At 44.5% G+C, this 23,606-nt stretch overlaps 1 protein-coding gene across 2 annotated transcripts in view; it reads right to left on the reverse strand.

Annotated features, from left to right (window-relative positions):
- FBXW8 (F-box and WD repeat domain containing 8) overlaps nt 1–23,606 on the reverse strand; it is a 73,509-nt gene that overhangs the window by 23,783 nt on the left and 26,120 nt on the right. For both annotated transcript variants that reach the window (XR_009152204.1, XM_058158381.1), the window contains exons 5-7: nt 11,119–11,276; nt 1,587–1,783; nt 528–737 (exon numbers count right to left, since the gene is read on the reverse strand). Coding sequence is in view for 1 of the 2 variants with exons in the window: in XM_058158381.1 (XP_058014364.1) it covers nt 528–737; nt 1,587–1,783; nt 11,119–11,276 (565 nt within the window). In the remaining variant the exon portion in view is untranslated. The remainder of the gene's footprint in view (nt 1–527; nt 738–1,586; nt 1,784–11,118; nt 11,277–23,606) is intronic.

Genomic DNA, 23,606 nt, shown 5'->3' on the forward strand with positions numbered 1-23,606 from the left:
TGTATTGTATTGTATTCTGTATTGTATTGTATTGAATTGTATCCTGTATTTTATTGAATAGTACTCTGTATTGTATTATATTGTATTGTGTATTGTATTCTGTGTTGTGTTGTATGTTGTGCTGTGCTGTGCTGTGCTGTGTTGTATTGTATTGGTCCAATATGCAATGCGGGTTCCAGACAGATGAGCTGTATTCAAGAATTGGTCTAGCAAAGGTTTTGTATGCCCTAGTTTGCAATACAGTATTACCGGAGAAAAAACTACGCAAGATTAGGTTAACAACTCTTAACGCCTTTTTGGCAATGCTGTGGCACTTAGATTACAGAGTGGTATTAGTACCTCACTTCTTCTCCTCCAATCACTACTCAGTACTGGAATTCTCCTAATTTCTGAACAAATGACTGTCTCAAAACCCTCCAGAACCCATAACTTCAGGCTGTTCCATTGCTTTAGAGCTCCCAATCAATCCATACGCAACATAAAGAAGCCAAGGTCAAACGTTTTATGGAATCAAAGACCTGAAGTACCTTGTTGGTCTCGTTAATCAGCCAGCCGTGGCCTCTGACTCCGAATGCCACCTCCTTGGCCGAGACGTCCAGACAGGTGACAGGCTGGCCGTAGACACAATGCAGGACTTTAGCCGGCTGTCCTTCTTTCAAGAAGTAGATGGCGTCCTCCGCTGCTACTACGGCAGCCGGGCAGCCCGAAGTTTGGGGCGTAAGACACAGCAAGCTGACCTGCAAAGAGTTCACGGGTTGAAGAGCGTGTCGAGTCTCAAATAACCTTCCCCATTAACATTTTCCTTTCCACTTCTCCCCCAAACATCGAAGGAGAGCGCCCAACCCCCCCCAAAATACAATGCGAGCACACCCCCGTGCATGTGCCCTGCCCTCGTGCATGTGTCCCCCCCCACATGCACATCCTACACACAAGCGCCCCCCCCCCCTGCACATGTGCCCCCTCCATGCTGTTTTGGGTTCCAGGCTGGTGCAGGAGGCTTTCCAGGCTCAAAACCTCGACCCCACGCCCCGTTTTGTGCTGGCTGGTGCGTGTGTATGTGCGGTGGAGCTGGGCTGGGGGGACAGCTGGCGTGCCTGCAGAGAGGGCTCTGTGTGCCACCTGTGGCAGTAGGCCAGGGCTCTGCAAACTTGGCTCTTTTAAGACTTGTGGACTTCAACTCCCAGAGTTCCTCAGCCAGCAAAGCCCTAAACTAGACCAACAACCAAGCCGTAAACAATACCCAGACGCTACCAAATCAGACAAAAAGCTAACTCGAAACCACAGCCTAATCAAAGACGCTCCCACCAAGACTGACAGGGCAAGCCACTAATATATAAACAGAGGGCCAACCCCACTCCTTTCCGGCACTCATGACGTTACTTAGTTGGGTAGTAAAATGTCTGCAAGAAAAATGAGTTACAAATGTTCTCTTCTATCGACCCGTTTTTCCATTTTTCACTTCGAGCTGCGTCCCTGCTCCATCATCCAACGCACAAGCGCATTGATCTTCACTAATTGGCCAAAGGTGATGTAATCCGACACGTTTAAAGGGCTTTTTCTCCCCCGGGAATAACAAAAAGACTCACCCATTTCTGAATCTCAAACTCAGCCAGGGTTCCCCAGTATCCTTTGTCGTTGGCGCTTTCCACTTTGACCTGGAACCCGGCTGCAGTCGCTACAGTGGGCCCCTCGGTCGAAAGGACCATGGCTTGAATCTTCTGGCTGTGCTGGTACCGGTGGATTGGCTCCGAACCGACCAGCAGGCTCCACACTTTCACTGACCCTGCGTGCCAAAAGGAGAAAGATGGTGAAAATAGAATACGGGATATAAGCCTATCGGTACCTATATGATATAAGGTTAAAAAGTAAAGCTTCCCCTCGCCATATATGTGCTAGTCGTTCCCGACTCTAGGGGGCGGTATTCATCTACGTTTCAAAGCCAAAGACGTCCGAAGACGTCTCCGTGGTCATGTGGCTGGCATGACTCAACACCAAAGGTGTTACCAAGCAGTCGTTGGAGCTAAGCAGCCACCATGAGAACAAGTTGGCAAAACAGCTGGCTCAGTTCAAATTGGACCTGACCGAGAAGGAGGCTCAGCAGAAGTACCTCACTGAGGACTAGGAGCATAGGCTTTCTAAGCAGAGGGAAGACCTGCGGGAGTGCAAGGACAGGTACTGGTGCCTGGAGGCTAAGTGGGCTGAGATAGTCAGCCAGTTCCACGCCATGAGGCAGACCCACTGGAATGAGGCCCTCCGGCTCTTCGCCACCAGCAGCACTTCACCCCCCAGCCTTCGCCCAAAGCCCCACACCAGGAGGCTGAAGCAGACCCCAAGTCGGGATTTCTGCCTCCCTCCGACCCACACAAAAAGACCCCAAAGGGGAAGACTCTCTGCAGCAACAAAAACTTACATATATAAGGTTCCCCTCGCACACACATGCTAGTCGTTCCCGACTCTGGGGGGCGTTGCTCATCTCCGTTTCAAAGCTGAAGAGCCAGCACTGTCCGAAGACGTCTCCATGGTCATGTGGCTACCATGTCTTAACGCCAAAGGTGCATGGAACGCTGTTTCCTTCCCACCAAAGGTGGTCCCTATTGTTCTACTTGCATTTTTTTTAACCTGCTTTCGAACTGCTAGGTTGGCAGAAGCTGGGACAAGTCATGAGAGCTCAGCCCGTTACACAGCAGCACGAGGGATTCGAATCATCGAACTGCCAACCCTTCGATCGACAAGCGCAGTTTATCTATCTATCTATCTATCTATCTATCTATCTATCTATCTATCTATCTATCTATCTATCTATCTATCTATCTCAGTATGCTCCCTCTCATATTGGGACAGACCAGGTGCTTTGATAGAAACACACACACAGAGACACACGTCTGCCATCTGTCAGAAATGGTGTACGGTCTCCTTCCTGGGGGGTTGGACTAGATGACCTACAAGGTCTCTTCCACCTCCAAAAAGATCTGACTATCTTTTTGGAGAACTATCTCACTTCGATGAAATCAACCAATTTAAGTAGCAATTCTCTACTCTCATTCAAGGAGAACTGGCTATTGGGTGGCCCCCTCCAGTTAAAAACTGCACTGAAAGATTAGAAAGGGGCAGAAGTAGAACTGTAAGCCATGAGCTAAATAGAACCCCCTCAGTGGAAGAATTGGGGCAGGAAATGAGCGTCCCCACTCCTGCCCCATTTGAAGGCTTTAAAATGTGGCAGCTTTGTTTGTTACGCTGGATTCTACTCAATGACAATAATATTTATTTACATTTTTGCTAGGCAGCCGTGACCATTACAGTCTCCGGAATGACATCTCTTCTATTGGAAGGGAAGGAAGTTTTCTTCCAATGTTTCATATTGGTCTAAACAAGATAAATTCCTTGTGTGTACAATCACCCTTGGCCAATAAAAAAATTCTCTCTTCTACCTAATCTTAAGCAATTCTCGAAGTTTGCTATCAGGCTGCTCTCCGTGGTCCTGAAAGCCAGCTTGCCGGGCCTACAAGGACATAACTCACCCGCAAGATATATTTTGGAGATATACTGGTTCATACTTATGACTGTTGCTGTGTCCCGGGGTCACATGACCCTTTTGCGACCTTCGGTAAGCAAAGTCAAAGGGGGATGGGAAATCGATGAAGCAGCACGGCAGCCAAAGACAGCACATTCCACACAAATTCTTTCTCAAGGCTCTCTCCTAGGGTTACCCACAGCAGCCAGAGGGGAGTGATCTCTACAACCCGCAAAATTGCTCCGTTGGCGAATGTGATTGATGACACACCCTGGGGGGAGGGGGGGAACAGGGTCATGATTGGGTCGTAAATTACGTGGGGTCAGAGTTGTCTTCACTTCGGAGGTGCGGACATGACCCTGCTAATAAATAACTGGATTTCCTTTGAAGCTTGGCTTGAGGCTCATAATTTAATTAAGGCATCCGTCAGAACCCAGACAATAATAAATAAACTAACTCAAACTACATGACGCAGGTTGACAGAACCCAGTGCCTAGGTTCATACATGAAACTCAGGATGAGTTAACCAGTCGGGCCATAGAGTCTCTGCCTGGCTGAATACAGAGAGGTCAAGAGTTCCATGTAAATTAGATTAAAGCCACATCAGGGAGTGTTGGATTGGCAAACCTGCCGGGTTACAAATGCTTCTTCCCTCCACTGAAAGATAGCAAAGCCAAGAAAAAGGATAATGAGATGGCTTCCCAGCAAATTTAGAGGATTATTTATCTGCACTTTGGTAAAGATTATTTCCCTGCCCATGAAGCACTTCCGCGTGGCAAAATAGCGCCAGCAATCTCAGGAGCTATTTAATGGCGCTGCCTCTAAATATTTATGCTACTCGTCAGGGGAGCGAGCACAATCGTAGAAGCCATTTTGGGGAGGGGGGGGGTTTGCGTGTGTTTTATTAGGGAATGCATATTTAAATTAATCTATTTGCCTAAACAATTAGCCGGCTCGTTTTGTACGCGCGGTGCCAAAATTGCAATTAGACTTCCATCAGCATGCAAAAAGGCCCGGATAAAACTGCCCCAAAGGAGTCGTAAGGCCGCTTGGAGTTGGGTTTTTCCAATTTTACTTCGAGACCTAATGGTAATTGTCTTGATTGTTTGAAAGGTAAATAACAACTAAGCTGGTTTTTAAAAAAAAATAAGCATGCCTAAGGAACAGCAGCCACCCGGCATGGAAGCAAATTAAGTCCTACTTTTTCTTTATGAAAAAGAAAAGAGCACCATGAGCCACTAAGCCAACTTTTGAAGCCCAAAGCGGTTTGGAAAAAAAATGCATATTAAACTTTGTTCCACGGCCTCAGATTTTACTTGGAGACCCAGTAAAACCTACCGTGTGCAACCTTTAAAATTCATTGGCTACTTTTACACCATGCACTTAAAGAGGACTGGTTTCTTTAACAATATTTAGGACCCTCGCTTTGTAGTCCTCAGTGAACGACCCCCATGGCTATTAAGAAATATCACTGTAATTGTTAAGTAAATTAACATTTAACGGAGGGATGGAATCAAGATCACGTGAAGTGTTAATGCCACTTTATAATACTTTGGTAAGGCCACCTTTGAAATACTGCATCCAGTTTTGGTCCCCGTATTATAAAAAAAGACACTGAGACTCTAGAAAGAGTGCAGAGAAGAGCAACCAAGATGATTAGGGGCCTGGAGGCTAAAACTGAACGACTGCAGGAACTGGGCATGGCTAGTCTAGTGAAGAGAAGGACCAGGGAAGAAATGATAGCAGTCTTCCAATATATGAGGGGCTGCCACAGAAAGGAGGGGGTTGAACTATTTTCCAAAGCACCTGAAGGCCAGATAAGGAACAATGGATGGAAATTGAACTAGGAGCGAAGCAACGCAGAACTAAGGAAAAATTTTGTGACAGGTAGAACAATTAATCAGTAGAATGAGTTGTTTCCAGAGGCTATGGATGCTCCAACGCTGGAAGTTTTTAAGAAGAGGTTGGACAACCATTTGTTTGAAATGGTATAGGATCTCCTGCTTGAACAGGGGGCTGGGCTAGAAGACCTCCAAGGTCCCTTCCAGTTCTAGTCTGATTGATATTGATAATCAAGGAGAGAACCAATTTACCGTAGAACTAAGGAGAAATTTCTTGACAGGTAGAACAATTAATCAGTGGAACGAGTTGCCTCCAGAAGTTGTGGATGCTCCAACACTGGAAGTTTTTAAGAAGAGACTGGACAGCCACTTGTCCAAAATCATATAGGGTCTCCTACTTAAGCAGGGGGTTGGACTAGAAGACCTCCAAGGTCCCTTCCAACTCTGTTATTCTGCTCTGTTCTAGTCTTCAACTTACAATACAAGTAAGACCAGAATTTCCATTGCTAAACAAGGTGGTTGCAGGCGTGCCATCCCTAGAGGTTTTCAAGAAGTGATTGGACAACCATTTGTCTGAAATACTATAAAGGTAAAGGTTCCCCTCGCACATACGTGCTAGTCATTCCTGACTCTAGGGGGCGGTGCTCATCTCCGTTTCAAAGCCGAAGAGCCAGCGTTGTCCGAAGACGTCTCCGTGGTCATGTGGCCGGCATGACTCAAGGCCAAAGGCGCACAGAATACTGTTCCCTTCCCACCAAAAGTGGTCCCTATTTTTCTACTTGCATTTTTAAAGTGCTTTCGAACTGCTAGGTTGGCAGAAGCTGGGACAAGTAACGGGAGCTCACCCCATTACGCGGCATTAAGGATTTGAACTTTTTTTTTTTTTATTTGCATTTATATCCTGCCCTTCTCTGAAGACTCAGGGCGGCTTACACTGTGTCAAGCAATAGTCTTCATCCATTTGTATATTATATACAAAGTCAACTTATTGCCCCCAACAATCTGGGTCCTCATTTTACCTACCTTATAAAGGATGGAAGGCTGAGTCAACCTTGGGCCTGGTGGGGCTTGAACCTGCAGTAATTGCAAGCAGCTGCTGTTAATAACAGACTGTCTTAACAGTCTGAGCCACCAGAGGCCCCTACTTCTTGACTGCTGACCTTTCGATCGACAAGCTCAGCGTCTTAGCCACTGAGCCACCGCGTCCCTCTGAAATACTATAGAAGGCCTCCAAAGGTCCCTTCCAACTCTGTCATTGTGTCAAACCACACAGTCATTAAGCAAATGTGGCTTATCCTGGTTTGCTTGTCGGAAAATCGCTGGGAAGGTTGCAAATGATGATCTCGGAACACTGCAGCCCTCAGAAATCCATACTGATTGCTAAACGCTCACATTTTTATCGTGCGGCCACGGGGATGCTGTGATTATTGTGAAGTGCGGGGACTGTTCGTAAATTGCTTTTGTCACTTCAAACCGTTTGCTAAATAAATGGTTGTAAGTTGAGGACTTTCTGTATGGCAAGACTAGTTTTTCTTCTTGTCCTGGAACTGTCAACTCCAATGAAAGATCACTCAGCAGTTCCCAAATATCTGATCTAATCCCTGTCTGATGGCCAACAAAACATGGGCTGTTATGAATTGACGTTTCATTACCCAACTAGGTAACATCATCAGCGCTGAGTGCTAAATAATATCATGAGCATTGATGATGTTACCCAGTTTGGATAACAAAATGTCTGCAAGAAAACAACCAAACGCAGGGAGCGCCAAGAATCACACAGTCCTCCTCTTCCTCCTCCCTCCATTCCGCAAACCCCACTCCCTTCTGGCATTGATGGTGTTACCTAGTTGGGTCATGAAACGTCTGCAAGAGAACCACCAAGCTCAGAGAGCACCAAGGACCCCACAGTCGTCCTCCTCCTCCTTTTCCTTCTCTTTCTCCTGTTCTTCTTCTACCTCCTCCTCCTTCTTTCTTCCTGCAAACCCCACTCCCTTCTAGAACTGATGGTGTTACCTAGTTTGGGTCATGAAACGTCTGCAAGAAAACAACTAAGCTCAGACAGCACCAAGGACCCCACAGTCATTGTCCTCCTCCTCCTCTTCTTTCTCCTCCTCCTCTCTGCACACCTAACTCCGTTCTAGCACTGATGATGTTACCCAGTTGGGTAGTGAATCATCTGAAGAAAACCACCAAGCTCAGACAGCACCAAGATCGACACAGTCCTTCCTCCTTCTCCTCCTCCTCCTCCTCCTCCTCCTCCACTCCACAAACCTCACTCCATTCTAGCACTGATGATGTTACCTAGTTGGGTCAAGAAACGTCTGCAAGAAAACCACCGAGCTCAGAGACCACCAAATACCCCACAGTTGTCCTCCTCCTCCTTTTCCTTCTCTTCCTCCTGTTCTTCTTCTACCTCCTCCTCCTTCTCTCTTCCTGCAAACCCCACTCCCTTCTAGCACTGATGGTGTTACCTAGCTGGGTCATGAAACGCCTGCAAGAAAACCACTAAGCTCAGAGAGCGCACCAAAGACCCTGTGGCTCTATTACACTTCTCGCTGATATATAGAGTCCTGCCTTTGTTCACCCAAATGCAGTAATGAGGGGGAAGGCTATTTTGTCCGGCCCTTCTCTCCCGTGGCACAAAATTTTCCGCGGTGCCAAGCAGAATGGGTGAGGGTGGGAGGGCTATAAAGCCAACAGTCTCCCCCCCCCCGCCACCCCAGACACACACACACACACACACATCACCAAGGCCGTGGCTGCGTGCCAGAGCCAGGCAAGCATGGAGCAGATGGAGCCCTGGCACGGCACCCCCCCCACCCCCACGACTCCTGCATTAGCAGCATCTGCTCATTAACCAGAAACTCTTCCCTGGCTTTCTCTAATGCTCCAGGAAAAGCATTTTGATTTGATTCATTTCGGGTAAAGGCGAAACGTGGAAGGCAATTAGTGGTAGGGGGAAGAAAAAACAGAAGAAGGATCAAACTGGAGGCCTGCCAGTGCTGACAATGGGAAACAAGGCAGAAGACTGTGGAAAGCTGGTCAGTTGGAATTCAACAACATCACAAAACTGTGGATTCTGCTGCCAAGGCTTCCCAAGTGTGTAAGGTAGACGGCAGGACGAGAGGAAGAGGCCCGCCGGCCGCAAGCATTTTCCACCCGCCTGCCCATCCTTTGGTTCCTTTGCAGCTGATCCTGCACGAGTTGAGGCTATGAAGTGATGAAGGGGACGCTGGTTCAAACAGCCCAGGCTCCTTGTCCAAGAGAAAGGGAATTCAGGTAACGTAAGAGTAGGTGATTCGGGGCCATATACCGCATGTTTCACGGGTGAAATTCGACCGGCTTGGACCGGTTCAGGCGAACCGGTAGGGACAATTTGAATTGGTTTGCTGAATAGGTAAAAAAAAATCCTGGTTTGCTCCACCCTTTTTTGGGGGGGCGGGGGGAATGGGCCAAAAAAGGCCTCAAAAACAGTCCGGAAAAAGCCTCAAAAATGGGCTGAAAAAAGCTACAAAAACAGGCACAGAAAAGACCAAAAATGGGCCGGAAAAAACCTCGAAAACAGGCTGAAAAAAAGCCTCAAAAAGGGACTGAAAAAAGTTGAAAAAGGAGCTGAAAAAAGCCCCAAAACAGGCCGAAAAAAGGCCCGAAAATGGGGTGTGCGGAGGCCAAAAAACAGCCAGCGGGAAGGCGGCGCTTTGGCAATATTCTGTCTATAAGACGCACAGACATTTTCACCCCCTTCTGAGAGAGGAAAAAAAGTGCAGTCCGAAAAATACGGCAGTTAGAAAGGCCAGGACATTACCCTGTGAGATGAGGGTTTTTCTTCCTGTTTGTTTTGTTGGCTTTTATTTGCTTTTATGGGTTTTTAATTGCACGCTGATAAGAGTCGGTTTCCAGTCGAAGGGGCCCTATAAATTGAAGTCATAAATAAATAAAATGACTTAATTTAACCTTTATTGGCCTGGGACTGCAAATCAGGAAGGAAATAACATTGCTGTTAAATTAAATAAATGAGGCCTGATGCGTCCCAGCGATGAGATGTGCTCTGTCCACTTATCTGCTAGAGGTGTCACATTACAACATCTGCAACACCTGTCTTCTGGAAGCAGAAGAGGCCAAGCAGAGGCATTTGGGAAAAAAAACAGTAAGGTTCTTACTGTCATTTTTCCCCCCCCTTACTGCAAGCATTTGGATCCTTAACACATCTGTTTCGAAGTCAGATCAGCCGACAGTAGATTCAGGGTAGCCCGTTTTAAGACTTTGAATGGGGTATTTGGGGATTAGAAATAGCCTACTGAGAAAATTGTGCCTATTGGATTAGATACGTATTCTTCTAGATCAATGTCTCTCAACCTTGGCAACTTTTAAGATGAGTGGACTTCAACTCCCAGAATTCCCCAGCCATGGAAGGGGAAGAGGAAGAGGAGGGAAGGGGAGGGAAGGAAAGGGAAGGAAATGAAATAGAGGAAGGAAAGGGAAGGAAATAGAGGAATGAAAGGGAAGGAAGGAAGGAAGGAAGGAAGGGAAGGAAGGAAAAGAAGGAAGGAAGGAATGAAATAGAAGAAGGAAGGAAGGAAGGAAAAGAAAAGAAATAAGGAAGGAAGGAAATAGAGGAATGAAAGGAAGGAAAAGAGGAAGGAAGGAAGGAAGGAAGGAAAGGAAGGAAGGAAGGAAAAGAGGAAGGGAAGGGAAGAGAAAGGAAAAGAAATAAGGGAAGGGAAGGGAAGGGAACGGGAAGGAAAGGAAATAAGGGAAGGGAAGGGAAGGGAAGGAAGAAAAGGGAAGGGAAGGAAAGGAAAGGCAGACAGACATTTGGTTTTACTATGTAATCATTGGTATTTGGGGGTAGTATTTTCTTGAATGTTCTCTGTTTAATAAACTGAGAATCAGCATCACCTGGGGGTCTTCTTTTAGCTATTGTATTTTTAATATTTTTGCAGCATCGCTATACGGTAGTTTTATCTTCTTAATGTTGGAAGCTGCCCAGTTATCCCGGATAAGATGGGCAGCCCACAAATTTAATACTACTATTACTACTACTACTACTACTACTACTACTACTACTACTAGTAGTAGTAGTAGTAATAATAATAATAATAATAATAATAATAATAATAATAATAATAATAATAATAATAATAATAATAATAATAATAATAATAACCAAACGGATGGATTTTCTAGGGGAGTTATTGATTTTTTTTCTTGGGCAGCAACTGGTTCGCTCTTTGTCTTAACCGGCCCTCCTTCCCCTACATCTCGAGGAAAATAAAGAGAAAAAAAATAAAATAAAAAAAAACAAGACAGGCCAAAACAAGCTGTTTGCTCATGACAAGAGCTTGGCCAGGCTGGAGCCTGGCACTTGTGCCTCCAAAGCTGCAGCTCCAGGAGGAATTAAAGCCATAGTTTTAATGGGCACCGCGATCCAAGGCCTCCTCATGCAAGGAAGGTTATCGGCCAACTTTCCAACATAAAGGCAAGTGTGACCGCACACGTGCGTATTTGTGTGTTTGTGTGTGTGTGTTCAGGGAGGATTGAAATCACTCTCAGAAAGGGAGAGAGAGAGAGAGAGAGAGAGAGAGAGAGAAAGAAAGAAAGAAAGAAAGAAAGAAAGAAAGAAAGAAAGAAAGAAAGAAAGAAAGAAAGAAAGAAAGAAAGAAAGAAAGAAGAGGGGGGAGGGAAGTAAAACGAGCTGGGCACAGCTGCTTCATTTCCAGAAAGCTTTTAAAAAACAGTATTAGGATAGGCTCGCTGTTAACTTACCATCCTCGTACGCCGACGCAGCCAGAGAGCTGTTTATTCTCACAAAGGAGGCATGTGGCCGGGGGCCAGGCTCCACCAAGCCATGCTCCGGCTCCAGAACGGGGGCCGAATAGTCCCAGGTGCGCGTGTCCCACAGCTTCACATCGCCCGACGTGTATCTGGAAGGGAAAGCCAAGCATTGGGGGCCAAAAATCGGCAGGAGTCACAAAAAGGCCTCTTGAGGGGGTGGGGGGGAACCCAAGCGCGGAGTTTGGTTCGAGTCCAAGGTTTACTTCCTAGGGGGATGGAGGCAGGGCTGGGGCTGCTGGGGGTTCGGGAGAACCTCTAGCTAAGATTCCGTGCAGTTCGGAGAACCCCCAAGCCCCACTCCTGGCTGGCTCCTCCCACCTGTCCCCTCCCAGGAGTCTCCACGTGACCCGTTTTGGATGCAGGTAAGTGCAGGGAGCGCGTGGAGGCTTGGGGAGGGCAAAAAAATGGGCCATCCAGAAGTTCGGGAAGGCAGGAAATGGGCCTGTTTCCGGCCTCCGGAGCCTGGAGAGGCCGTTTTCGCCTTTCCGGAGGCTCAAGAAAAGCCTCGGGAGCCCGGGGAGGGCAAAAACGCCCCCGCCCGCCCGCTGTGGTGCAGGAGGCCGACTAGGGCACGCCCACCATGGCCATGCCCACCCAGCAACCAAGCAGAGAACCCCTTGGTAAAATTTTTGAAGCCCACCTCTGGATGGAGGCCCTCTTTGCAAAAGAGAGTAGGGGTTTTTCCTTCCTCGGCTGAGCTCGTGCCTCAGCCAGGAAATTCAGCAGGAAGCCTTTAGTTCTCGGACTTACGGCCACGATTAAGCTGTGGCTAAGCGAGGCAGTTGTGGAGTGAGTTTTTGCCCCATTTTACGACCTTCCCTGCCCCCGTTGTTAAGGAAATCGCTGCAGCTTTTACATTAGTCACCCCATTGTTAAGTGAATCTGGCTTTCCCAGTGCCGAAAACCGCCCTGCACGTGTGCGCCGGCCAGCTGATCGTCGGACGCGCATGCGCACTAGAACCTGGGAGTTCGGCCTTTCTGGACCGCAGCCCAGACGAGACACTCGATGCCGAAAAGGTTCACCATCACTGCTTTAAGGACTGGCATTTCTGTGACACCACCTGGACAGGTTCAGTTGAGTAGGAGAAGCATAAGGAAGTTCTACGATAGAAAGCCTGCGTTATGGTACTTTCCCCCCACAACTTTTAAAATGCACCGACCGTCCCTTCTCAAAACCCTGCGACCCATAAATCACTCGGCCTGTTTAAAGAGATCGGAGACGAAGCCAGCCAAGCTTCTTGGAAGGCTACAAGTAGAGACGACGAGATGCTATGAATGGTGCTGGGATGAACCTGATGTTTGTGAAAAGTTGATCTGGACCGGCTCATACCTCAGTTATGGAAGAACTGGGCCAAAACAGATGTTGGACAGAGTTGTTGTTGTTGTTGTTGGCAAAATAGAAGGAAGGAAGGTGTGTTGGATATGTTCGCTGCCTCAAGTTGTTTGTAAAAATACTAAAAGCTAGGGAGGGGGAGAGAGAGAGAGATAAAATAGATGATAGATAGATAAGATAGATGATAGATAGATAAGTTAGATGATAGATAAGATAGATGATAGATAGATAAGATAGATGACTGATAGATAGATAGATAGATAGATAGATAGATAGATAGATAGATAGATAGATAGATAGATAGATAGATAGATAGATAGATAGATAGATAGATAGATGATAGATAGATAGATAAGATAGATGATAGATAGCTAGATGAGAGATAGATGAGAGAGAGAGAGAGAGAGAGAGAGAGATGAGACAGACAGGTAGACAGACAGGAGAGAGCATAGATAACAGAGAGATAGAGAAATGATTGATGAATAACAGAGAGAAATAGAATAGATAATAGAAAGATAGAGATTATTGATAGATAATAGATAAGTGATACAGATGATAGAGAGGAGGGGGGGGGAGACAGACAGACAGAGATCAATTTATTTTCCAAAGCACCAGAAGGGAAGACTAGAAACAATGGATGGAAACTAACCAAAGGAGAGAAGCAACCTGGAATTAAGGAGAAACTTCCTAACACTGTGGACAATTAACCAGTGGAACAGCTTGCCACCAGAAGTCACGGGAGGCTGCATCACTGGAGGTTTTTAAGAAGAGACTGGACAGTCCACTTGTCTGAAATGGTATGGGGTCTCCTGCTTGAGCAGGGGGCTGGACTAGAAGACCTCCAAGGTCCCTTCCAGTTCTATTCTGATTGGTCTCCCAGTTTGGTCAAGCATGGGAATCGAAATCCCAGCCCTTAGCAACAGGGCTTTTTTGTTTTTGTTTTAAACTATTCAAACTTTAGTTCAACTTCACTAGAAGAAGAAAAGCTGGGATAGACTTAACTTTTAAGATACGGTAAAAAAAAGAAGCTGACTTCCTTGATAACATCCACTTTGGCTTCTCCTTTTTTGATAGATAGAAAGAGGAGATACAGCGAAGACGACAGCGGAAAGGCGCTGGGTGCTAGCCCCAACCAAGTAGGGCTGAAGAGGCTGGCAACTTCCTGGATACTACCCCCTTCATCCAAAAAAAAAAAAAAAAGAAGCAGCAGCCACAACAACAACAACAACAAAACAACAAAGCTGCAAAAAAAAAAAAAGCTCGAGCGGCTGCACCAAAATCCATCTCTCCAGGGCTTCCAATGTCCTTATCACTGCCTAATGACACTCCTATTCTGCCAAAAAAAAAAGACTTGGAGATTGTTGTGGCATTGTTAGGACACTGTTTGCCCCCCCCCCATTGACAAACTGTGCGGGGGGGGGGGGAATAAAAATAAGGGATCGACCGAGAGCCGTTTAACCGGGCACACCTGCGCTGGCGTGTGACGTTCGCTCACAAACCCTGCTTCCTGTTGGAAAGGTGAGGGAGGGAGGGGGGGAGAGAGAGAGAGAGAGAGAGAAAGGGGGAGAGGGAGATGCTAGGTGTGTTAGACCACCGAGCTGTTTGGAAGTTGGCTAGTCGGGCCACGGAGAGGACCTGAACTCACAGCCTCCTGCTTTCTAGCCTGGTGCCTTAACCACTAGACCAAACTGGGTCTCGTTTCTCTCTGCTTTGGCCTGCTTTTCATCCTGTTTTTGCTAGTCAACTGCTCTGATGTTTGGCTAGGGCATCAGCTGCTATGCAAATAAAAATAAATAACAAAAATAATAAAATGAATGGAATGGAATGGAAGAGAATGGGACCAAAGGAAAGCAAAAGAAAGCAAAGCAAAGCAAAGCAAAGCAAAGCAAAGGAACGGAACAGAATGGAATATAAAATGGATAGGATAGCATAGCATAGCATAGGATAGGATATGGATGGATAGGAATAGAATAGAATAGAATAGAATAGAATAGAATAGAATAGAATAGAATAGGGAATGGAATGGAATGGAATGGAATGGAATAGAATAGAATATAAATAGAATAGAATAGAATAGAATAGAATAGAATAGAATAGAATAGGGAATGGAATGGAATGGAATGGAATGGAATAGAATAGAATATAAATAGAATAGAATAGAATAGAATAGAATAGAATAGAATAGAATAGAATAGAATAGAATAGGGAATGGAATGGAATGGAATGGAATGGAATGGAATGGAATGGAATGGAATGGAATAGAATAGAATAGAATAGAATAGAATAGAATAGAATAGAATAGAATAGAATAGAATAGAATAGAATAGGGAATGGAATGGAATGGAATAGAATAGAATAGAATAGAATAGAATAGAATAGGGAATGGAATGGAATGGAATGGAATAGAATATAAATAGAATAGAATGGAATGGAATGGAATGGAATGGAATGGAATAGAATAGAATAGAATAGAATAGAACAGAACAGAATATAAATAGAATAGAATAGAATAGAATAGAATAGAATAGAATAGAATAGAATAGAATAGAATAGGGAATGGAATGGAATGGAATAGAATATAAATAGAATGGAATGGAATGGAATGGAATGGAATGGAATAGAATAGAATAGAATATAAATACAATAGAATAGAATAGAATAGAATAGAATAGAATAGAATAGAATAGAATAGAATAGGGAATGGAGTGGAATAGAATATAAATAGAATAGAATGGAATGGAATGGAATGGAATGGAATAGAATAGAATAGAATAGAATAGAATAGAACAGAACAGAACAGAATAGGGAATGGAATGGAATGGAATGGAATAGAATAGAATAGAATATGAATAGAATAGAATAGAATAGAATAGAATAGGGAATGGAATGGAATGGAATGGAATGGAATGGAATGGAATAGAATGGAATGGAATAGAATAGAATAGAATAGAACAGAATAGGGAATGGAATGGAATGGAATGGAATGGAATGGAATGGAATAGAATAGAATAGAATAGAATAGAATAGAATAGAATAGAATAGAATAGAATAGAATAGAATAGAATAGAATAGGGAATGGAGTGGAGTGGAGTGGAGTGGAGTGGAGTGGAACGGAACAAGACAGGACAGGACAGAATAGAATAGAATAGAAATAGAATAGAGTACAGTAGAGTACAGTACGGTAGAGTATATAGAATAGAACAGAATAGCAGCAAAGCAAAGCAAAGGAACAGAACAGAACAGAACAGAACAGAATCGTGACTTGACTCACCATGATCTGGGCGAGTTCCATATTTGTGCTAGCTGTATGGAGTGAGGTGTTATAACAGGTCAATGAAACAACCACTGCTAGAAGTTTTCTGGTAAAAGTGTAGAAGTGTTTCTGCACCTCTCTGTGCCCCTCTGACCCCAAACTCCCTGCCTGTTTTGATGTGGTTCTCACCCTCTTACAAGGAGTCGACCTTATGAGTGCAGGAAAAGGGCCCTGGGGCGCAACTTTCTCTAACTGAGAGCTAACCGCTCTGTCCCTGGTTTCAAAACTGACGGGCAAAACTGAAAGGAGGGGAAAAAAATCAAATCAAAATCAAAAATTGGCAGCCGAATCCTGGGATTATTATTATTTTATTTTTTTTAAAAACTGAAACTCCTGCAGATGGTGCCCTGATGCTCATTTCTCTTTGCGGTCCCGTAAAAAAAACATGAAGCGATGCCGGTTTCTTGGGAAACCCGAGGAGGCGTCCTCTTAAATGATGGGCTTGAAAGCGAAGGAAGGTGGGTCGCTAAAAGCACACACACCCCCGCCTCCACCTTTAACAAAGTCCATTTGATCAACCCATCACTCAAGGACGGGGCCCCGCCTCCAGCCCCGCCCCTATCCTGGTTCACCTGTCAGATTCCTTTGGCAGAGGAGTGTTTGTCAAGACAGCCGATTTCAATCTCTCCCCCCATCCCATCCCACCCTACCACACCCCACTCTGAAACCTGACCTGGTTCCCCTTAGTGGTGATGATGTCATCTATATTTGCTGCTAATGAAGAGGTGGGGGGGGTTCGTAAATGAGAAGGGGCAAGGAGGGAGGGGAGATAAATGAGAGAAGTCCCCTGAAAACAATACATTTTTCTTTTCTCTCTCTCCTTCTCTCTCCGTCTGTGTCTCTCCCATTCCAGGAAAAAAGGCGTAAAGAGCAACGGATCAGGAACAAAGACAGAGAAAATGAAATCGATGCGTGCCAGTGTAAGCCAAGGATGGGGCAAACTCTTAGAATCACAGGGTTGGAAGCAGCGGTGGAATTCATTTTTTTTTAATGACTGGTTCTGTGGGCGTGGCTTGGTGGGCGTGGCAGGGGAAGGATATTGCAAAATCCCCATTCCCTCCCCACTCTGGGGCTGGCCAGAGGTGGTATTTGCCGGTTCTCCGAACTACTCAAAATTTCCATTTCTGGTTCTCCACAACCTGTCAGAACCTACTGAAGGGAGCACCCCGATTGGAAGGAACCTTGGAGGTCTTCTAGTCCTACCCCCTGCCCAAGGCAGCAGGCCTTTATTCCGTGCCGGACAAACAGCTGTCCAATCTTTCCTTGAAAAACTCCAGCTTGTCAGTTTCATTGAGGGTGCCCTCCGAATAGCATGTGAGAAGAGAAGAGAAGAGAAGAGAAGAGAATATTGGAATGAAGAATAGAACAGAACAGAACAGAACAGAATAGAATAGAATAGAATAAAATAGAATAGAATATTGGAATGAAGAATAGAGTAGAATAGAATAGAATATTGGAATGAAGGATAGAATAGAATAGAACAGAACAGAACATTGGAATGAAGAGTAGAGTAGAGTAGAGTAGAGTAGAGAAGAATAGAATAGAATAGAATAGAATAGAATAGAATAGAATAGAATAGAATAGAATAGAATAGAATAGAATAGAATAGAATAGAATAGAATATTGGAATGAAGAATAGAGTAGAGTAGAGTAGAGTAGAGTAGAGTAGAGTAGAGTAGAGAAGAATAGAATAGAATAGAATAGAATAGAATAGAATAGAATAGAATAGAATAGAATAGAATAGAATAGAATAGAACAGAATAGAATATTGGAATGAAGAGTAGAGTAGAATAGAATAGAATAGAATATTGGAATGAAGAATAGAATAGAATAGAACAGAATAGAATAGAATATTGGAATGAAGAATAGAATAGAACAGAATAGAATAGAATATTGGAATGAAGAATAGAGTAGAACAAAACAGAACAGAATAGAATAGAATAGAATATTGGAATGAAGAATAGAGTAGAACAGAACAGAACAGAACAGAATAGAATAGAATATTGGAATGAAGAATAGAGTAGAGTAAGGCCACCAGAAGCTGCTACTAAATTTCAATGTTTAACGCAAGATGAAAATAAATTCACGGGGAATAATAGTGGCAAACCCTATTTAATGTGTAATTTAATTCACGTGTCTTGTTTTCTCCCCAACTTTTGTGCCCCCCCCCTCAGAAAGGCCTTGGTTGAACTGGGACTTCACCTCAATATTCACCTCAATAGCAATTATTGAAGTTGTGTCCGAAGAGGAAGGGAGAGAAATGTATTTTACCAGATGCCTTTTATACCTTCCTCTCGTTGGCCATCAAAGGCCATGTTCTGAAGCTGCAGAGTGTTTAAACCAGGAGAAGAGCAGCTGAGGCTCAGCCCCACTCAATGGGGCTCTTTGAAATTTGCATGTACTTCTCCCCTAATTAATATGCAGAAAAAGGACTGGGGGGGGGCAACTGGGAGAGTAGCAGGGCCCAAGATGGGCAAAAACAACAACAGCTGGAAAACTTTCTTTTATCTTGCTGATAGAGCAATTATCCTTCCCCAATTTGTCTGTCTCCATCCAGGTCTGGGTCAGAATGAAGGATGGAGGGAGATGGGAGTGTGAACGTTTTTTTTTTAATAAAAAATGGATGTTGAGACTCTGGAAAGATTGCAGAGAAGAGCAACGAAGATGATTAGAGGTCTGGAGGCTAAAATGTGCGGAGAAACATTTGCGCGGCATAGGCAGGTGAAGACGTGGGCCCTCAGACCGCTGAATGAACAATAACTCTACAACAACACAGTACGATTGACTTCATGTGGTGTAATAGGACTATAGAGTGTTTGTCACTGTGAGATGTATTGTGTTGAGGTAGGAGGTACACTAAGGGAGGATCGGCCAATCTTGTTGTACACATGTTATACTCTGACAATAAAGGTTTGAACTGAATTGAATCGAACGGTTGCAAGAACTGGGCACGTCTAGACTGGTGAAAAGAAGGATTAGGACAGTGATGGCTAACCTTTCTGCCAACGCGTGCCAAAAGTGGGTAGAGCGCAAGGCGGGTGGGTGGCGTACATGCCCACACCCATAATTCAATGTGCACGCGATACCACCACTCCTCACTCCCCTCCCCCTGCTTTTGGCACTCGATGGCATGGTGGGCCAGGTAAGCCTGGTTTTTGCCCTTCCCAGGCTCCAGAGACTTCCTTGGAGCCTGGGGAGGGCGAAAACGGCTTTCCCCACCCCCACTCCGAACCGGTTGAATCCCATCACCGCTATTGTGTGTTTGCAATTTGAGGGACAGAGGAGAACGGTGTGTGCGCAACGGAATGAAGGGATGGAAGGAGGACAGCCTTGGGATGGAGGGTGGGCCTGAACGAGGGATGGCGGGAGAACAATCTAGATCTGAACGATGACGGACGGAGTGAACGGTTGTTTCTGAACGGCTCCCTCCTCTCTCTAAAGAGCCTCCTTGCTTCTGCTTTGACATCGGAGACCTCCATCTGGAGGGAGTGTGTGTTTATTGTGAACACTCTGCCCGGCAGTTGTTTTGAGTGTCAGACCTTGGATTCTTTTCATTGGAGACGGACAATGTTTGCAGTTACCTCACTCCCCAATCAATGCGGCACACATACCCCAGCCTTCCACGGCACCTCCTCGGAGGGACTCAAAGCAACAGGGTCCCTGGTCACGTGGGCTTCTGTTTCAAAACAATACAAGGCCACCTTCTGCCTCCCCGGTCCGCCCACCCCCAACCCCCCCTCCCCAAACTATAGAAAAAAATGCTGCAAAATGAGATTTCAAGGACACTTTCCAGTCGTAAGCAATTAGCGGGTGCACCGGCAAGCTTGAATGGGGAGGGGGTGGGTGGGTGGGAGGGAAATGTATCTGCAGATTGAAATTTGAGTTGCTCTTTCATCCTTCCACTTTAGAGCTTAAATTCTCTCTCTTGCCTTAAGCAAACCCGAGTTTTAGATTACGGGGGGGGGGGGGAAGAATAGCGGCTTTGATCTGTTTCGCTCGAGTTTTTCTCCACCTCCCACCCCCCTCCCACCCCCCAGCGATGTCTAGTCACTTGATGAAAATATGTCATCCTTGTTCTTTTTGTTTTTTGATTTTTCTTCCCTCCTCTGTCTCCAGTTTTGCTCCCCAAAAAAATGTATGCACGAGACAGCCAACAGGTAAGAATGAGCAGGTGTGCGTACAGCAATCTTATTTTTTTTTGCAAGGTAACACCAAGAAACCAAATAAAGAACACAATTTAGTAGCAGGGGACGTACGGAAAGTGAAGTCCTGCCTGCCACTTATTTAAAGTTGTGGTTCGCTTTATTCATTAAACCACAGTTGATTGCTGTACAAAAAGAAGGTAAGCCATAAGCCACGATAGAGCACATAAGCCATGATAGACCACTGTGGTTTAATTCATTAAATTATTTATTAAACCACAGTTGATTGCGATACAAAAAAAGGTGAGGCATAAGCCATGATAGAGCACATAAACCACGATAGACCACTGTGGTTTAATTATTCATTAAACCAGAGGTCTGCAAACTTGGCTCTTTTAAGACTTGTGGACTTAGCAAAGCAGGCTGAGGAACTCTGGGAGTTGAAGTCCACAAGTCTTAAAAGAGCCAAGATTGTAGACCCCTGCATTAAACTATTTGTTAAATTATCATCATTAAATTATTCAATAAACATTATTCATTAAACCACAGTTGATTGCTGTACAAAAGAAGGTAAGGCATAAGCCATGATAGACCTACTATGATGTACGGATTCGGCCATCACACTAAACCACTGAAAACTGGATGAAGGCTTAAAAGCAGATCAGGTCTGCATTATTTTAAGCACCGATTAGCAGCTGACTTGTGGTTGTGCAGAAAATTAAAGGCAGAAATAGACCAATGACACGCCGGTTTAATGTGCTGTGCGGGTCCAGCTTAAGATTAGCTGAAATTGCTTTAGGTCCGAGATTCTGGACAGCTGTTGCCTAACCATAATGGGTAACAGGGGTTAGTTAGACCACTAACCTACATGGCCGCTTCGGTTTGATCGAAGGCAACTGAAATACCGTTTTAATTGATTAATGGTGTTTGCGTTATCTGTAACTATTCCCCAAGGCCCGCTGAACTCAATCTTCATAATGGCAGCTTCAAAATACACAAATGATATCATTTGCGTGATGACATCTGCGTAATGACATCATTACCTAGAGGACATTAAGGAGCCCTTCTGCATAATGGCAACATTATCCGGGAGAACGCGCCATGGAATTTCCTCCGTCGTGGGCAAAATGTGCGTTCAGCACGAGATCCAGAAAAGTGGAGATGGTGCTATAATTTCCTATATTTAAAAAACAAACAAACCATACAGTTCCTGATATGGACTGTATTTTTTTCCCCCTCCCCTTCAGCAAAGAAAAGTATTGTTCGATATGTTCGCTACTTTAGATGGCTTCGGTGTGTGTTGAGATAGCAAAGCGGTTAATACCCACGAGATCCTACGCTCTCATTACGGGATTCTAAAATTAGACCTGTTGATTCTCGACGATCGAACCTACCCGGAGGTGACACGCCATCTCTTGCCGCTAAAATAATCTCTTATTAGGTCATCGAAAGAGCCCTCTGTAGGATCAGACCTGTTTAATCCCGTATCCACAGATTCACAGAAGCAGCAGGTGAAGCTAAGCAAGATCACATCAAATACCTGTACAATTAGCACAGGGCCCAAGGCTGTGTGCTCTCCCACTTCTTCTCTCTGTATACCAATGACTGCATCTCCAATGATCCATCTGTTAAGCTACTGAAGTTCGCAGATGACACAACAGTGATTGGTCTCATTCGAGACAATGACGAATATATAGACGAGAGGTAACGACTAGCCTTGTGGTGCAACCAAAACAATCTGGAACTGAACACACTCAAAACCGTAGAAATGGTGGTAGACTTTAGGAAAACCCTTCCATACTTCCACCTCTCACAATACTTGACAACACAGTATCAACAGTAGAAACCTTCAAATTTCTGGGTTCTATCATATCGCAAGATCTCAAATGGACAGCTAACATCAAAACATCATTAAAAAGGACAACAAAGAATGTTCTTTCTGCCAACTCAGTAAGCTCAAACTGCCCAAGGAGCTGCTGATCCAATTCTACAGAGGAATTATTGAGTCTGTCATTTGCACCTCTATAACTGTCTGGTTCGGTTCTGCAACCCAACAAGAAAACACAGACTTCAGAGGATAATTAGAACTGCAGAAAAATAATTGCTACCAACCTGCCTTCCATTGAGGACCTGTATACTGCACGAATCAAGAAGAGGGCCGTGAAAATATTTGCAGATCCCTCATCCTGGACATAAACTGTTTCAACTCCTACCCTCAAAACGACGCTATAGAGCACTGCACACCAGAACAACTAGACACAAGAACAGTTTTTTCCCGAAGGCCATCACTCTGCTAAACAAATAATTGCCTCAACACTGTCAGACTATTTTCTGAATCTGCACAACTATTAATCGTTCATAGTTCCCATCACCAATCTCTTTCCACTTATGACTGTATGACTATAACTTGTTGCTGGCAATCCTTATGATTTATATTGATATATTGACCATCAATTGTGTTGTAAATGTTGTACCTTGATGAACGTATCTTTTCTTTTATGTACACTGAGAGCATATGCACCAAGACAAATTCCTTGTGTGTCCAATCACACTTGGCCAATAAAATTCTATTCTATTCTATTCTATTCTATAAGCCATGATAGACCACTGTGGTTTAATTCATTAAATTATTTATTAAACCACAGTTGATTGCGATACAAAAAAAGGTGAGGCATAAGCCATGATAGAGCACATAAACCACGATAGACCACTGTGGTTTAATTATTCATTAAACCAGAGGTCTGCAAACTTGGCTCTTTTAAGACTTGTGGACTTAGCAAAGCAGGCTGAGGAACTCTGGGAGTTGAAGTCCACAAGTCTTAAAAGAGCCAAGTTTGCAGACCCCTGCATTAAACTATTTGTTAAATTATCATCATTAAATTATTCAATAAACATTATTCATTAAACCACAGTTGATTGCTACACAAAAAGAAGGAAAGGCATAAGCCACGATAGACCTACTATGATGTACGGATTCGGCCATCACACTAAACCACTGAAAACTGGATGAAGGCTTAAAAGCAGATCAGGTCTGCATTATTTTAAGCACCGATTAGCAGCTGACTTGTGGTTGTGCAGAAAATTAAAGGCAGAAATAGACCAATGACACGCCGGTTTAATGTGCTGTGCGGGTCCAGCTTAAGATTAGCTTAAATTGCTTTAGGTCCGAGATTCTGGACAGCTGTTGCCTAACCATAATGGGTAACAGGGGTTAGTTAGACCACTAACCTACATGGCCGTTTCGGTTTGATCGAAGGCAACTGAAATACCGTTTTAATTGATTAATGGTGTTTGCGTTATCTGTAACTATTCCCCAAGGCCCGCTGAACTCAATCTTCATAATGGCAGCTTCAAAATACACAAATGATATCATTTGTGTGATGACATCTGCGTAATGACATCATTACCTAGAGGACATTAAGGAGCCCTTCTGCATAATGGCAACATTATCCGGGAGAACGCGCCATGGAATTTCCTCCGTCGTGGGCAAAATGTGCGTTCAGCACGAGATCCAGAAAAGTGGAGATGGTGCTATAATTTCCTCTATTTAAAAAACAAACAAACCATACAGTTCCTGATATGGACTGTATTTTTTTCCCCCTCCCCTTCAGCAAAGAAAAGTATTGTTCGA

Source organism: Ahaetulla prasina, chromosome 15 (genome assembly GCF_028640845.1).
Source record: "Ahaetulla prasina isolate Xishuangbanna chromosome 15, ASM2864084v1, whole genome shotgun sequence".
In the NCBI taxonomy this organism is placed as follows: domain Eukaryota; kingdom Metazoa; phylum Chordata; class Lepidosauria; order Squamata; family Colubridae; genus Ahaetulla; species Ahaetulla prasina.